Source organism: Mus caroli, unplaced genomic scaffold (genome assembly GCF_978045245.1).
Source record: "Mus caroli unplaced genomic scaffold, Mus_caroli_1 scaffold_13, whole genome shotgun sequence".
NCBI lineage: Eukaryota > Metazoa > Chordata > Mammalia > Rodentia > Muridae > Mus > Mus caroli.
In genome coordinates this window covers 47,474,116-47,489,793 of record NW_028227268.1, presented here as the reverse complement: position 1 = coordinate 47,489,793, position 15,678 = coordinate 47,474,116, and the positions used below count along the sequence as shown (strand labels likewise).

General features: G+C 53.5%; 1 protein-coding gene across 1 annotated transcript in view; it reads left to right on the top strand.

The window, feature by feature from the left end:
- Positions 1-1,512: 1,512 nt before the first annotated feature.
- The window catches only part of Rtn4rl1 (reticulon 4 receptor like 1), a 73,304-nt gene continuing 59,138 nt past the window's right edge, over positions 1,513-15,678 (top strand). The window contains exon 1 of the mRNA XM_021178034.2: positions 1,513-2,018. Within this exon, the coding sequence (XP_021033693.1) occupies positions 2,006-2,018 (13 nt within the window). The 5' untranslated portion in view covers positions 1,513-2,005. The remainder of the gene's footprint in view (positions 2,019-15,678) is intronic.

The window sequence follows — 15,678 nt, the reverse complement described above, 5'->3', positions numbered from 1 at the left end:
CTAGCCTCTCTGGGCCTTACTTTTATGGAGTGTCTCCACAGCTCTGTCCTAGAGTTTAGTTTGCCAGGGTTCAGGCAGTGCGGGTTCCTGCAGCTGGCAGGAACTAAGGAATATCTCTCTTTGTGTTCCCAACCCTAGAAGGACCAAGCTGAAGAATGTTCTAAATAAGGTTACTTCAAACATTTGTGCAGTCTTTCCAGGTGTCGTCTCCTCTCCACCTGTTGAACCCAGACTTTCTGAGGGAGAATCAGATCTGATTCTCCCTCACACTCAGCTCAAACCAGGGGCGCGGGACCTTAGGGTTCTGATTATCTGTATTCGTACCAATGATAATGGCCTTGCTTCTGACTTCTGATCACCCCTCCAAGTTTTCTCCACAGAGAACTTAGATCTCTGGTTAGATGGCAGCTGTCACATCAGCTCCACTTCCACTTCCACCCCACTCGCATTCCGGATCAGCTCCAGAGCAACACCCTCTTTGTCTTTCTTCCAGATACTTCCATCATCTGAACTTTTCTCTTTTGGTCCTATTAGAGTATAAACTCGAGGACAGGGACCTTCTCTTTTTCACTGGCTGAATTTCCACATAATGTAATACATACAACTCTTAAAATGTTCAACGAGTGACCTGGCCCAGTCTTTTTCCTCTTAGGGAGTCCTTCTTATCCCGGGCCAGTAGGGGGTGCCGGCCTCCACCTAGGATCTCTGCTGGCTTGAACCTTCTCCACACTTGGCCCAAAGGTCCCTTGTAGGACCGACCGGCTTTCCAGGCGGTACCTCCTCCCTGTTTGGAGAATCCTCTCATGGGCGGGGTCTGTATAGGACTAAAGGGGACCGGAGGCCTTCCAGCCAGAGATAGCCCACCTGAACTCCCATAGTTCTTTATACGATTTCCAACTGGACATCCCCAAATGTTAGCTGTCCCGCACATCTCCCCCCCACCCCCAAAGAACAGTGTCTTGGGACTCTGGATGGGCGGGCGGGGTGGGGGAAAGCTATGTCGCCGGAGCAGTTCTGGGCCGGGAAGAGCCGTCGAGCCTCACAGGGAGGAAGGGATGCGGGTCAGGGAGGAGACGGGGCAAGGGTGTCGGACTTGTCATCGGGGTTCAGGGCCGGTACACGGTTCCAGCCGCTTCTCTTGATGACCTCCAGCAGCGAAGGGCAAACAGGCGGGGGCTGGGCTGCGGGTACGTGCTCGGAGAAGCCTGCGGGGCTGGGGAGGGCGATTACAGTGGCCGGACGACCCGCGGATGACTGGGGCAGGTACTTGGACGGACGCGGGCCGAGGATCGTCCCCGGGGGCAGGTGCAGCGAAAACACCTTGGAAGGCGGCGCCGCACGGCTGAGCGCCGCTGCCCTGGGAATAGGACGGCGCTCCGCACCGCGAGCTGAGAGCACTTTCATAAATTTTGTATGGGAGGCGCTCCGTGAGCGGGGGCGGGGAACGGAGCGGGAGGGAGGGAGCTGAAGAGCGAGGGAGGGAGGGAGGGAGGAGGAAGAGAGGTGGGGGAAGCCGGGGGGAGGAAGGGAGGCGCCCCGCTCGGCGGATCGCTCGGTCCTGCAAACGCGCGCCGGGCGCTTTCCCGGAGCTGGGCTGTGCGTGCGAGCGCCCTTTTGCAGCAGCCGCTGCCCGAGGGGGCGGGGAAGAGGGGACATCGGCTGGCCGGCCAGGGGGCGGCGTCCCCCCTCAAAACCGCCTGCAAAGTGTTTGGGGCGGCAGAATCAGGCCGCCAGCTCGGCGGAGCAAGCCACTCGCCCCGGGGCTGAGCGAGCGCACCGCGTTGGTTGGCAGCGCCGCGGTTGCTAGCAGGCGCCGGTGCCCTGGGCGCCGGGTTTGGGCTCACCATGCCCCTGCGGGACCGGGCCGCCGGGCACAAGCGGATTCCCGGTTTGCCTCCGCCTCGACGCTCTCGGATTAGCTGCAGCTGGCGCCCAGGGATTTGAATCTGGACCCCAGGAGGGAGCGCGCCTAGGCCGACCTCGGAGCGGCGGCCCCGCGGCCAACATGCTTCGCAAAGGTGAGTTGGAACCTCAGGGGCAAGTTGGAGTTACATGAAACCGGGCCGAGCAACAAGCCCCGGGAGCCGTCGAACGCCAGGGAAATGGGTCCCGGAAGCAGCCCCCTACTAGGTGGCTGGCTTTTGTCACAGGCACCCGCCGTGCGCCTGCTGCTGGAGCTGAGCTCCCGTTGGTGGCCTGTTGCGAGACACGGGGTTTGTTCATGGATCGAGTGGCCAAGGCCTCAGGGATCTGTCTTGAGGGTTCAGAGACCAGAGTGTGAAACCTTTGATAAAAAGGGAGCTGGCCTCCTGGGACCTTTGCCTCTCCATTATAAAGTTTTGCACTTGCAGGCTCCATCCCCTGCGCGGGCACCCGCCCCTGCTTCTGCTGCTTCAGCACTGAGTACAACCCGCGCTTGGGTGCAGGCAGCGGTCAGTCACTGCGCGGCCCCGGCGTTCACCACCGTTCCTAACTCCGGAGGCGCGCCGGAACGCAGGCATCTTCCCAGCATCCTGCCCTTATCCCCGGGGACCAGTCCTGAGCATTTAGCGACCGAGGGTGGGGAGTGTCAAGTGCCAGAAGTCCGGTTCCTTAAACTTTCCTAATGCCTGGATCAGAGGGACGCAACCGCTAAGGCCATGCTGGCAGTGCGCGCGGCCAGAGCCAGGTTCAACTTAACGGGCGCTGGCTCGGTGACCACCTCGCCCAGACTCCCCGGCAGCAGGAGCGGAGCAAAGTTGGCGCGGGTGCCGGGGAAGTCCTGCCGCGCCCCCACGTGGTTGCGGTTCTAGGTGCTGTCCCTCCGGCCCAGAAAGGGCAGGTGACCACACGTGAGCTCGCAGACCCGTTACCCTCTGCTCCCCTCCTCTGCGTGTCTCTTTGCTCTGAGGTCCCAGTGTGCTAGCTGTGGCGCCCCGCTGGGATTCCCCTGTCCCTTGCCTCGGCCGGGCGGCTGCTGAGCCTTGGTGCCTGATGCTAGCTGCTCCCGCCCTGCGGGAACCAGCTGAGGCGGGAGCTCAGGTAGCGGAGGGGCCTGATCCCTGCGCTCCAGCCTTAATCCGCCCCTGTTTCCATGGCAACAGACCGAGGTGTCGTAAGCACAGGATTCTGACCTCACAGCAGGATGGGGAAGGAGAAAGCGGGCAGGGGGTGGTGGCAGAGGTGGGGGGAGCGAAGCCCTGAGATGGGCGGAGAGAAGCAGATACCGGGAGATGAGAGACCCAGATAAGCAGGTCAGACAGGTGGGTGAAAAGCCACGCCTTCGTTATGAGTCGAAAAGGCTGAGTGGTGGTCCAGCCTCAGGCAACCGCGGAGGTTTGGCTGCCTCACCATGTAAGAACAATCACAAACTTGTGTGTGACTTGTGCCCTCCACGTGGGTCGGTGCAGTACGAAGATGGGGGGGGGGGGAGGGACGACACATTGCCTCTCTTTCGTTGTGGTGTGGGGCAAGTCTCTGCAGTAGTTAGAAGAACCGCTTTACTGTTTAACACCCCAGTTCCTTTTCCTACAGAAAGACACGGAAAGTCACTTCAGCCACTCAGCAGTGCTGGAGTGCAGGCCAGTGTGTCTGCACAGGGAAGGTGATTTTTACTGAGCTGGAGACAGTGGAGTCTGAGAAGCCTGGGCATGGACCATGTAGACTCGCTCTAGCGGGGAAAGCTTCCCAGACAATTTTGAAAAGGCTGCCATGTCTGGGCTGTAGGTCTGTGATGGAGATAATGGGGAAGAATGACATCTCATTTCCCTTTTGGTCTTTTGTCTTTTGGCAGTTTACAGTTAAGAATGAGCCACAAAGCAGCCCACACACTTTATTTATATGGCTTAGGTGCCCAGGGAGGCTCCAGCAGTCTCCAATAGCTCTTTGGTATCCTTGCTAGCCAGAAGCCCAGCTCTAGACAAGCCCAGTGCATTCTGGGGGGATGCTCCCCGGGAGAAGGATCCTGTCCCTGCTCGAGAGATGGCCACTGGAGGCTTTGGGCTCTTTCTCCCAGCACAGATGAGGTTGACTAGAGAGATTCCATCAATTGAGGTTCACACCTGGGTTGGCTTGAGGGAAACAGAGCAGAGAAGTCCTTGCCAAGGCTGGGCGGGGCGTGGGTGGCCTGGAGCCTGCTCCTGGGACACTGTGTGAGCAAATGACTTTTGATTTGGTCCTTTCCTGGTCAATTTCCTCTTTGGGGCGCTGATCCGATCCCTGGATTTGTCTTTTCTGCACACATGTGGAGGAAGCTCAGATTCTTTGTGTGCCCGAAGCCAAAACATGCCTCAGGCTAAGGCCACGGGAGGTGGCCATTGAAGTTTCTGTTTGTAGATTTGTCCCCAAAAGCTCCAAACAGCTAGGTTTATAGGTTGGTTTGAGAGATAGTTGCCTAGCTGATGCAGGGATCCTAGACTAGAGTGAGTTTAGTGGTTTATGTATGATTTGGAAGGTGGGGGGATTGAAGGAAGAAGAAAAAGGGACTCTCCTAGAGAAGAGGGAACAAATAAGCCCCAGACCATGAGAGTCATCGATCTGATTTCTGATTGTCCTAGTAAAGCTATCCCTGTGAGATCTTTTGGGGGTCTGGGGGAGATACCTTTATCTCTTAATAAACGGACTCCACTGGCCACCACCTCTGGAGTGAAATCTAGCTGCCTACAGTGCTGAAGGCTTCGGCGGCTGCTGTGCCAGTGTTTCCAGCTCATAGCCTACCCTGACAGAACCTGAGATATAAAAAGCAAGCCTCTGGTCAAGAGAGATGAGAGGCATCAGGGCAAGCAAGGCCCCGAGCCATCCAGCATTCTCCAGGAAGGAAGAGCGGCCTGCTGGGGGCTTTGCTGTGCCAGAGTTGCCTGCTTAAGGTCAGGATCTATGGTTTTCATTTTTAGAGCGATAAAAACAGAATGCAAATCAAGAGCCTCTGGGCTAATACAGAGCCCTTTCCTTAAAGTTTTTGTCTTGTTAAGCAAGGAAATAGAGTGCCAAATAAGCTTTGTTAAGTGGCAGTCTAATTAATAATTTAAAATCGTGTAGTTGTCTTTCATTAGGATTTATCTGTACATCAACCACAAAATCAGTCAAACACACTCATTTATAAGTTAATGCCATCCCTAAATAATTCAGTAAGTGCTAGATTAAGACCTGCAACCCAGTAAGATGCATTGTGTTCTCCTGGTGTCCATACCCAGATGGGCTGGCTGGGTAGCTCAGTGAGCTGCTCCACTGTGGGGGTTGGGTGGGGGGAGAGCGGCAGAGTGCGGTGCTGTCAGGTGGCTGGCGGATTCCACAGAGTTCCCTTGGTGATGTGAGAGTCTCCCCAAGGAGGTGCTCATCTGTGTCTGCGTCTCTCTGAGAACACTGAGGACCCAGGACTGTGGCAACTTGGGTTTTCTTAGCCCCAATGGAGAGAGAAAATGGACAGCATGGATGACCAAGACGCTCTTTTCTGCAGGGGGAAAGACGTGGAGGAGACATACGAGCTCTTTTCTAGCGAGAACTGAGAGAGTTGGCCTTTTTAATCCAAATCTAGGCACGGAATCAGAATTTCAATGTCCCCAACCTGTTTCATCTCAATCTAGGGATGCAGCCTGGTGCAACCAACTTCACCAAAATTCTTCCTTCATAATTGGCCTGCCGGGGACTGTGCCTCTCTCCTCATAGCTCCTGGTCCTTACTCCAGAAAAGAAAAGCTAAAAGGAGTTATTTTAGGGGCACTCTAGAAGAGAGGAAAAGGAGAAGGAGCTGCTAAATGAAGTAAGGGAGGCGGGTCTCTGAGGTCCGGGAGGCGGGTCTCTGAGGTCGGGGAGGCGGGTCTCTGAGGTCAGGGAGGCGGGTCTCTGAGGTCAGGGAGGCGGTTCTCTGAGGTCAGGAAGGCGGGTCTCTGAGGTCAGCGAGGCGGGTCTCTGAGGACAAGGAGGCGGGTCTCTGAAGTCGGGGAGGCGGGTCTGTAGCTGGAAGGAAGGTGGACAGTTTTTGTTTTGTGTTGTATTGTGTTGTTTTGAGGCAGGATCTCACTGTGTAGCCCTGGCTGTTCTGGAGCTCTCTTTGTACAACAGGCTGACCTTGAACTCACAGAAACCTCCTTGCCCCAGTCAAAGGCAAGTGCCACCATACCCAGAGAGACGGGAGGAAAGGACAGAAGTGAGCCTGGACGAGGTAGACAGTGTTTGATCCAGTTCTTCTCATAACAGCTTGGAGTCAATTCCTTGATACTGAACCTATAGGTCTGCTTTCTATATGGAAATTGTTTAGGACCCAAATTCCCAACATGAGTACTGTTCCTTCATTATAGGAAAGAGCCCCAGATCATCTGGGCTCTGTTCCACCTGCTAGCCCCCAGCCCTTCAGAGGACTCAGCACAACTACCCGCCTGGTAGGGAACCATAGCGGATGTGTGTTTAGGGCCAGGAGATGTTCTTGGCTAAGTCTGATAAGAGGAAGTCTCATTAGGAAAAGGCAGGGAAGGGAAGGGTAAGGGGTTGGGCCTCCTAACCTGGGGTAGGGTTGCCAACAGATAGGGCACAAATAATGGGAATCTGTGGGGTAAGTCCACCTCCAAGCTCTAGACACATCTTTGGATGGGACCCGAGAAAGGACAGAGCCATTTGTGCCAATGAGCTGAGAAGGAGGGAGCAGGCACCATGAAGGATGTCAAGAATGGGTCTGTGTGGTACCATCTGCAGTGAAGTAGTGGCTAAGGTTAAAGCAGAGAGGAGATGACAGGGAGGGAACAGATGGCCAAGGAAGCAAAATAGCTGGCAAACTGGAACAGAGTCTCCAGGGACAGCAGGAGGCAGGACCTCAGCACTGAGTGCCGGAAGCAGCCCTTTCATCAGAGTGTGATGGCCAGGCTACTCTGGGTAGAAGGGAGTCAGGGAGCTAGCTGGGTATGGTGGCACATGGCTATAATCTGGCACCTAGGAGGCTGATGCAGGAGGATTGAAGAGTTAAGGGCCAGTATGGACTATACAGTAAGACACATACACATCATACAGAGAGAGAGAGAGAGAGAGAGAGAGAGAGAGAGAGAGAGAGAGAGAGAGAAGGAGCACATTGGGGAAGTGGCTCAGTAGTAGAGCATTTGTCTAGTACTATGTACAAGACACTGGGTCTATCACCAGCAATATGGGAGGGAAAACTGAAACAGACAGAAAAGGTGAGTCATGGATTGCAGGGAGGGAGGGAGGGAGGGAGGGACCTCTCAGGCTAGAGCCCCTTCTGTGCAGGTGCCTTCTTGGGTATTGATGAGCTGCGTGAGGAGGCACGACTGGGTCAGGCACACTTGAAGGAGAGAGCTGGGGAGGGACTCATGCCATCAGGAGATGGACAGCAGGGGACAGCTCCGCTTGTGCCAGTCGGTGCCCTCCCATTAGCAAAAGCTGTTCATACCTGCTTAACACTTAACTGTGGGCTAAGCTACATTCCTGTCATTATGCCATCTGCAGCAAGACCCAAGAACAATCATTCTCACTTTAAAGATGAGGAAGCTGGGCTGAGGTGATTCTGCCGCTGAGAGTGCTTACTGCTGCTTTTGCAGAGGACCGGAGCTCAGTTCTCAGCACCCCCATTAGGGAGCTCACAGCCACCTGTAGCTCTCCAGCTTCAGGGAATCTGACATCCTCTGGCCTCTGTGGACACCCGTACGAAATACACACACTCCCACACGCGGACACATAATTAAAATAAGAAAACAAAGAAAAACGGAAGCACAGGGAGATTCATGTGGTCCTTGGGTCCGAGCCTCCCAGCTAGCCTCCCGCTGTATCTGGCTTGGTCCAAGCCTCTGCGAAGAGCCCACACTCTTCTCGCCCTCTCAACCCCTAAGCTCCACGGGCTCACATGCCCATCTGTCTTGATTTCTATGACATTTGTTTTGTGGGGTGCTGATGAGTCATTTGTGCCTGGTAGTTTCCCCCAGAAAGTTTCTTGGCTGGAGTCCAGAGCCTTGAACCACTGTCTCTTGTATCTTCTACTTGATGTCCCCCTCTGAGTCTTGGGGACACATCTCTTCCCCTTGCTCTTGCTCTGGGGTCTTTATTGCCAGCACACATGGGACCGAAGGCCAGGAGCTCTCCTGCCTGCATCAAATTCCTGAGAAAAGCCCAAGTCCATGGCTTATTTGAGCTGGTCATATACTCTCAGCCCTCCTCAGAGGCCGTTCTCTTCCCCCCAGGCTAACAGGACTGAGCAACACAGCCACACCCACACTGGTGGGTGGGTGATCTCTAGAGCACCATGCAGGTCAGGGTAGGTGGCAGCTGATAGGCTGGTTGAGACAAATGATTCCACCTGTACTGGCTTTTCTCTTGCCATAGCCTACCAGCCAGGAATGCACCTTAGGACTCAGGGATGGGTCTATCTGTACCTTTCCAGTCACAGCATAGTCCCACACGATGCAAGGTAGAGTCAGTCAATCTGAATCTTGAGGTGTGGAAGAGCAAAATCCCTCTTCAGAGGGGAGGCTTCCCTCCACTCAAGAGGCATCTGACCTAACAGATACAATGGGCACTTCTGAGCCTGTGGTTACTGCCACATCAGTCAGTGAAGTCTGGAGATGTAACTGCAAACAGCCCCATCTATCGGATTCATGAGAGTTACTCCGGGGGCTCCTGTGTTGGCACAGTAAGAGGGTTGGAACAATGCAGTGCCTATAAGTGTGTGTATGTGTGTGCACGTGAGCAAGTGTAAGCGTGCACACACCTGGTGAGCATTCAACAGGCTCCCGGAGCTTTCATGTCGGCTGTTGCAAAGCAGCACACCCCAAGTGCACTGGCGCAGATGTTGGCACCCACGCTCCCATCCACTAGCATGGCTCGACGCCACGGCAGGATGGTGAGACACTCATTTGGGGGGCCTAGGAGTGGGTGGGCTAGTGTGGTTGTGTGCCACATGTTGGGGACAAAGCTTGGTGAGTGGGTGTGTGGCTCACCCTCTAAGGGTGTGGGTGGGCACGACTCACTGCTCTCCTGCCAGGGGACAGAGCCACTGCAGCCCCCAGAGACAGAGCCTCTTGTCAGCTTACTGGCTTTTTTCCAGAGGGTGCGAGCATCATGGTGACAATTTTATTAGTCTACAGGAAGCAGAGCAAAAGTCTTCCTTGAGTCAGTAGAAAAGCTGGGCTCCAAACTCGCAAGCCATGGAGATGGTATATAAGTGGCATCTGCCTCCTGATGATCAGGGCTCTCTCTGGGCTCGTGACCGGCTGATTGTGAAGGAGGCCTTTACATAGGCTTATGGAGAGAGATTCATGAGGCCCTTGGGGGGAAATTGGCATTCTTCTTACGATGATTTATTTATAGGGCGATTGGATGATGGGATATGGAGGCCAAGGTGCCTCCATTAGCAAGAAGCACACAAGGCAGGAAGCCTTGCTCTGCGTTTGACATTTAGTGGGGCGACTCCTACCAGGGAGCTGCTTTTCTGTTAGAAGGTTTTTCCTTTAATGTTCTATTCATGGACTTGTCTGGGCAGGCTGAGGGAAAGAAGGAACATGTGGTGAGACGGGCCAGGGACTGAAGCTGGCCAGTCTCAGGGGAGATGGAGCCTGAGGAGGTCACTTAGTGGCCAGTGTGGGGACAGCCTGGATGCTGGAGGAGTGATGCTCTGCTCACACTGCAGGCAGAGTCGCTGACCTGCCAACTCTCGTCATGGGCCGCATGCCACACAGTGTGTGTTTATTTTCCTGTCTTCCTGTCTCTTTCTCCCCACAAGCTGATTGCAGCCCTCTGGCAACCCTGGCCTTGGCCTGAGTGACACCGCTTTTCTTTCTGGGAACTGTGGAATCATGCGAAGAAGAACCTGAGTTGGTGTCCTGGGACTGAGTAAGGGTCTATCTCTGTGACTGAGTCACCAGGACCCTGGGCATATCTCTTCCTCTTTAAGCCTCAGTTTACCCACTTCTAATATGATAGTCTTCAGGATGCTTTTCAGCAGTAGAACAGTGTCATCAATGTTCCTCAGTGTCAGAGTCAGGAATACACAACACAAGAGTGGGGTCCTTGCCACAGCTAAGGGAGGAACCTTCTCCTTCCACGGCCCTGCCTCCCTGCCTGCTTCTCCAGTTTAGAGGTTTGTGGATCTGCTAGGATCTCTCCTAGCAAGGCTCTGCACACTGGACAGCCACTAGTATGCTAATAGGGAGAACATTCCTTCTCCTTGGAGCATGAGGCTTGAGAGCAGGCTCTGCAGGGAGGGGCCTGTTTCCTGTGTTTCAGTTTGCACCCTATGATAACTTGCCTCTGGCTCCCCCCATCCTGGTGTCCTGGGAGGGGTTATCTGTACCAGCAGCCTTCATGTTCCCACGCCCCCATCATTCCCCAAGCTAGACTTCTCACTTTGTCACTGTGACCCTTGACTCTGTTGGCTGTCCTATCTCCCCTGACTTCCATCATGGCCACTTCCTGGGTCTCTCCTGGTCACTTCTTGCTGCTGTGCTGCTTCTCAGCTTGATCCTCCCAGCTTCATCTTCTTTGCCATTCTTCACTAAGGCACTTCCCTGGGAAGCGCCTCCCTCCTCGCTGCTCTGAAGGGCTTTCTGACCACTCCATCTGCCTGTCAAAGAATACATACGCTGCTTTTGATGGCCCACAGCCACCAGTCAACTAACCCTCTGATGTCCCCAAAAGTTGCCCCCCTGGTACCTCAAAATCTTGCATCCCTGGAGCTATATTTGCCCCGCCCCTGTCTCTCAGCAAGCATACACACACACACACACACACACACACACACACACACACACACATGTCTTGGCATCCAGCACCATCTTTTCCCATGTACCACTTCCTAAGAACTGGAAGTCCCGGGTGATGCACGACCCTGCCTCCTCCCCAGGGCCATCCTGGAGTTGGGTCCTGAGGTCCCTTCATAATCCTCCTCCTCTGCTACTGTCCTAGCCTCCAGCCCAGCCCAGCTGCACCTCTGCCTCCTCCACTGCCTTGACCCACTGTGGGCTTTTCACTGTGGCAGGATTCCACAGTGATATGTGCTCTCCTCACTCTTGCTAGTTTATTTTTTTCATAGACACATTAAGATTGTACATATTTATGGGGTACCATGTGATGCCTGTCACTCACTTGCTTAAAACCCCTCAGTGGTTTTCTCCTTCAGGGGATGGCCCAGACTTCCTAGCCTGGCTGTCAAGGCCTCCCACCTCCGTCTACCCACACTGAGGCTTCCTCTCCCCTCTCCCTACTTTGAACTCTTAGCTCCGGGTCTACTCAATGATTCTCCATCCTACTGATTCTCCATCTTCCTCACCTCTAAGGATTTGCACAAATAAATCTGCCTAGATTACTTCTTGCTGCTGTTTTCCCCTGCACTCCTGTTCTGTAGATGGCACTGACCCCCTGCCTGCCTCCTGGGAACTCATTCCTGGACTTGAGAAGGGTGCCTGCATCTCCCTGTACTGGCTTCTACCCCCTAATTTGTAGCAGTGACTTTTCTATTGTCTCTTCCCGATGGTCAGGGTCAGTTCCGTGAGAATGCTGGCTGCCACCTTCCCCGCTGTCCTTTTAAACTCACTCAGGACCCTACTGTCTGCCCCACAAGGGCAGCTTGTCCAGGCTCAACCAATGTCTGTTCAAGTGGAGGCGAGCCACCATGACTTCTCTGTACCCCACATAAAAAGTCACCCACAGGTTTTTCCTAGAAGTACAGGCAGCAAGGATTCAAGCAGGTAGCTTATGTGGGAAGTGACCCTGAGAAATGCCAGGACCAAGTGGTGAGCTGACAGAATGAAGGCAAGGAGCCAAAACAACACCTTATTTACACAGTTCCCCACTGTGGCTAGCCAGAACTTAAACTCACCGCGGAAACTTTGGGGTACCGTCTAAAAAAGCATACATCTCCTTTACCTCACCCTGAGAAGAAATCAGAGAAGCCTGCCGGATTTATATGCCACCCCCCAAGCAGTCAGGAGCCAACCAAGGGTTCTGGAGAGGTATTAATGTCCAGGCGCTTTCAACCTGCTCCAGGGCTGACCAAAACCAGCTCCATTGCTGGACAAAGCAGGGGTGTGTGTTTGTCTCATGGGCGTCTGTTACACATGACACACACACTCTCACTCCAAAAAGTTTAGGCTTGGATTTGGAAGATTTTTTTTTTTTTTTGGAACAAAATTTGCACTATTGATTGATTCTGTGGCCAGTGAAAATCTCTGGCGGGCACTCTGGGCTTCCGAGATCTGAACTGTTTAAATGAGGCTGGACCGAACTCGAGGAGGTGAGACTGCTAACCGAAGCTGAGCGCAGGAGGTGCCTGGGGTGAGAGGCTGCTCCTTTTCTGTCTTCTCTCCCGTCTGTGAAAATGACTTGCTCCTTTGAACTGATCCTCTCCTCTGCTCACAGGAGGCCTCGGGGTTGTTGCCCAGGCCTGTGGTTTCAATAGAAGATCCAAGCAGAGGAAGAGAGGCGGGCAGCCCTGCACAGGGTCAGACAGAGGGAGGCTGCTGAGGGGTACATTTTATCACCCAATCGGGTGGTGGGCAGAGGCTGGCCAGGGGCTGGCTGCAGGTGGTGGTGGTTTTCTTCTTCCTATAATTGGCCTACTGCCCCTGGTGGGCCAGTGAGTCTGCCTAGAGGACACATTTGATTGCAGAATCAACACTTGTTGGGAAATGGACGAACGTTGCAGGATCGTGCTTTCCCAAGCCCCCAGGAAGGAGATGGCTCACACAGCCTCTCTGCAGTTCCCCTCCTGGCCTCTCCCCTGCCCAACCAGCTCCATCTCCTTTACCCTGCTTTTGACATCCCTGGATTGTCATCTTGCCCATGGCTTGATAAGGTTTACTCTTTAAGTCGGCCTTTCTGCTTCCCCTCCCACAATGCACTGCTTCACGCTCTGGTCTTAGTGTTACCAGTTGTATTTACCAGAAGAGAGCCGCGGATGGAGCCAGCCAGGGCATGTAAATGTGTTATGACTACCTTCAGATTTTTCTCTTCACAGGGTGAGGCAAGATGGGGGGGGGGTGGGCGGTCCTCTGCCATTTCACAAAGATGGATGTTAACGATTGTTGGGATTTTAGTTTTTGTTTTGAGGCATGGTCAGTCTCTGTAATTCAGACTAGCTTCAAAAATTACTCTGTAGCCCAGGATGGCTTTGAACTCACTACAGTCCTCCTGTGTCTATCTCCCAAATGCTGTGATTACATAAGCCACTGTACCTGGCTGGGACTGTACCTGGCTGGGTGTAGTAGCTGTTGACTGGTGGCCTATTGCTCTCTGGGCAGGGGATGATGCAATGACTAAACCAAGTCCCCTGCTTTTATGCAGCATACACTATAGTTGGGGGTGGGGAAGTGGGTGATAAACCACTGATTATAATCTTCTCCAGTAAGGCCAAGTGCTTAGCAGAAAATCTGCAGAGTTAATTAAAGGATAGAAGGTAACCAGAGAGCTTTTGATTTAGAGAGATTGGCTGTGAAGCCTTTCTGATAAGGCGATATTGGAACTGGGGCCTAAGCAGAGGGAAAGCGGGAGCTCTGTAGGTGATCAGAGCCACTTCAGCCTGGGAAGAGGTCTCCCTACCGAGAAGTACAAAGGACCCGAGGCACAGGTGTGCCTGTTGGTTTAGCTGACTGCTCTTGGGATTGGAGAAGGACCAACGTTCTGAGGTGTGCCCTAGAGTTAGCTTCACATTCCCCTGGAGGGGACAAGGGCTTGGGGCTCCATCCCAACCTCAGAGACCAAGGCATCTGTCATGATGGAGTGGGGAAGGTTTGGTGGGTCTGCTGAGCCCCTTCCACACCAGCATTAGATTTGTTTCTTGGCTATTTCTGTGGCCCCAGCAATGGTCCGAGACGTGGTCAAGGGTTGGGTTCCACTGCCCTTCTTTTATACTGCAAAGCACATGCATGGAGCTGAGTTCCTATGCAGTCTTGTCTGTTCGCCTGCTGCCTCCCAGCCCGGCCTTCTGTCTCTATTGACCATCGGTGTTAGCTAGGCCTACAGTCTGTTGTCATCATTTCCTACTTAGCTTTGTTTGGTTTTGGTTTGGGCCATGCCAGGGATCAAACCCAAGCGCCCCCCCCCCCCCCGGAACGCTAAGCCAATACTCTGCCACTGGCATCACCTCCTGTCATTTCCTGGGTAACTGAATTTAACTGTGGTACAGAAGGGAGCAGGTGGTCGTCTAAGTGGAGTCCCTGCTCCCAGGAAACTCAGCCTGATGGGGGAAACGCCCTGTTAGGGAGAAGCCATGGCTGGAGAGAAGGGAAGTGAAGCTGCGGGTGTCAGGGCAGGTGGTTTCAATTCCTTGGGGGAGGGGGTTGGGAGGAGGGCAGGTAGCGGGGTCTGGAGGAGTTCCTCCTCTCCAGCTCACCTGGCTGGACTTTGAGACAAGGAGCCTTTGAAGAAGAGGTTGGAGAAGCTGGAAGGGCTGGGTGAGCGGCCTAAGCAGTCCCTGCTGTCTGTGTCACCAGTGGCAAATCGGTGGTGGCAGATTAGTGGTCAGGTAGATTGGCAGGACTTTATTATTGCAGAACCTTAATTATCAAGGAGGAGGGGGGTTGGTCAGCTCAACAGCCACAGAGCCTTTTTTTTTTTTTTTAAACTTGCCAAATAGTCTATACACCTATGGTAGAAAACCACAGGCTTTCAAAAGGAAAAAAAATCACTGAAATCTCACAACCCAAGGAGTTCACAGAAGCGCAGCCGGCTGTGTGTGTGTGTGTGTGTGGGGGGGGGGGTTGGTGCCTACTCCAGCTGTTCCTTCCTCCAGCCTATAAATGTGTCCTGGCTTCCCTAGTCCCATCCTGAGCACCTTTCTTTTTCAGGAGTTTCATTATGTAGCCCAGGCCCAGGTTGGCCTGGAATGCCTGGACTCTGATGATTCTTCTGCTTTCTGAGAGTGGCAGAGACCCCAGGCCTCTGCCACTGTGTCCACTTAGCCCAGTTACCCCAGACATGGTTCTACTCTCTAGTCCTGGCAGGCCTCGATATAGAACTCACTATATCGAACAGACTGGCCTTAAACTCAGAGAAACCCTCTTGTCTCTGCCTCGAGTGCTAGGATTAAAGGTGTGCCCCACCACAATTGGCCAAAGTCGAGGTAATAATTCTTGGGTTTTTTTTTTGTTTGTTTGTTTTTTTGTTTTTTTTTTTTTGTTTTTTTTGAGACAGGGTTTCTCTGTGTAGCCCTGGCTGTCCTGGAACTCACTCTGTAGACCAGGCTGGCCTCGAACTCAGAGATCTGCCTGCCTCTGCCTCCCAAGTGCTGGGATTAAAGGCATGTGCCACCACCGCCTGGCTTGGTTTTTTGTTTGTTTGTTTGTTTGGAGGTAATTCTTGTGAAGGCTCTATGATATGCCATGCAAAGTCCTCTTTAGAATCCACATTATGGCTAACAGCTGACAGATTTGGCTCTGTGCTTATTGAGAAAAGAGGTGAGGTCTTGTAGGAAACTGGGTGGGTGGAAGCCATCATGGGAGGTGAGGAGAGACATCCATTGTGACTCATGAGCATCCAGTTACAACCTAAAGCAAGAATCAGAAAGGAGGTCTCTCTTTCTCTCTCTCTGTCTCTCTCTGTCTCTGTCTCTCTCTCTCTCTCTCTCTCTCAGTGTGTGTGTGTGTGTGTGTGTGTGTGTGTGTGTGTGTGTGTGTGTCTGTACTGTGAACATGCCCTTAGCACTGAGTGAACAAGGTTGTTGCTGGGGAACCCAAGAGGCAGATTTACAGAGGCATGTGTTTTCTTTGATGCT